The 858-nt window shown below is 43.6% G+C and overlaps 1 protein-coding gene across 1 annotated transcript in view; it reads right to left on the minus strand.

Annotated features, from left to right (window-relative positions):
• Nucleotides 1-91: 91 nt before the first annotated feature.
• LOC128879916 (uncharacterized) overlaps nucleotides 92-858 on the minus strand; it is a 1,833-nt gene continuing 1,066 nt past the window's right edge. The window contains exon 3 of the mRNA XM_054129484.1: nucleotides 92-553. Within this exon, the coding sequence (XP_053985459.1) occupies nucleotides 92-553 (462 nt within the window). The remainder of the gene's footprint in view (nucleotides 554-858) is intronic.

The following is an 858-nucleotide window of genomic DNA, read 5'->3' on the forward strand; positions in this document are numbered from 1 at the left end:
GGGTTTTTCTTGGTCAGCTTTCGAATGATTCAAGAGCTATTGAAAAAGCTCTAAGGGCAGTTTTGACCATCTTAATCGGCTAGGCCCTTTCTCATTTAAAAATTGCAGGATGAAGTTCGATGAATCGTTTCAATCTAAATGTGTATTCTATGAGAAGCGATGTGTTCTTACACGCGAGGTAGGTAATAATGCCCTTGCACGCGACAGACGCTCTAGGTGGTGTGATCACGATTGGCGGAATTTTCGCACGCCCGACGCTTCTCGAAGGCTTCAACCAGCCCGCCCCGTTGCTGCGCAGAAAGAGCTTCAGCTCTTCGTACAGCTCGAAGAGCTTCCTCGCGTTTCGATATTTTATGTTCCCGGCGTAATAGGAGTGCCTCGTAAGAGGCAGGATGTAAACTTGCAAGTAGCCTCCCATAGTGTCTGCCAGGGCTTTCAGCATCAGGTGCTTCGTTTTTCCTATCGACAGCTTGCGAACGCTCTCCAAACAAATGTGAAAGTAATCCATCAGCAGAGCTATGTACCGGTCGTTCTCGTAATTTAGAACCTTTACCTGCGAGAGCGTCGAGAGGAGTTTCATTGGAACGTGCAAAATATTGTAGACACGTAATAAAATTCGAGGGGTACTTCGTAACTTTTTAATTGAATTGATAATCATTTATGGAATGAAAATATTCTGAGGGTGACCGTATTTATTTCACAGATTTCGTATTTAGTTCAGTTCGTTCTCCAAACAGTCGTATGTGTATGTATTAAATAGTAATTTGATTTTTAAATAACCCGCTAAAAAGAGATAAGTGGCGCCATCGGTGGCAAAACGCCCAAGTTCGTCGTGAAATAGTTCCTATTCTCAGACGC

Source organism: Hylaeus volcanicus, chromosome 7, assembly GCF_026283585.1.
Source record: "Hylaeus volcanicus isolate JK05 chromosome 7, UHH_iyHylVolc1.0_haploid, whole genome shotgun sequence".
Lineage (NCBI taxonomy): Eukaryota > Metazoa > Arthropoda > Insecta > Hymenoptera > Colletidae > Hylaeus > Hylaeus volcanicus.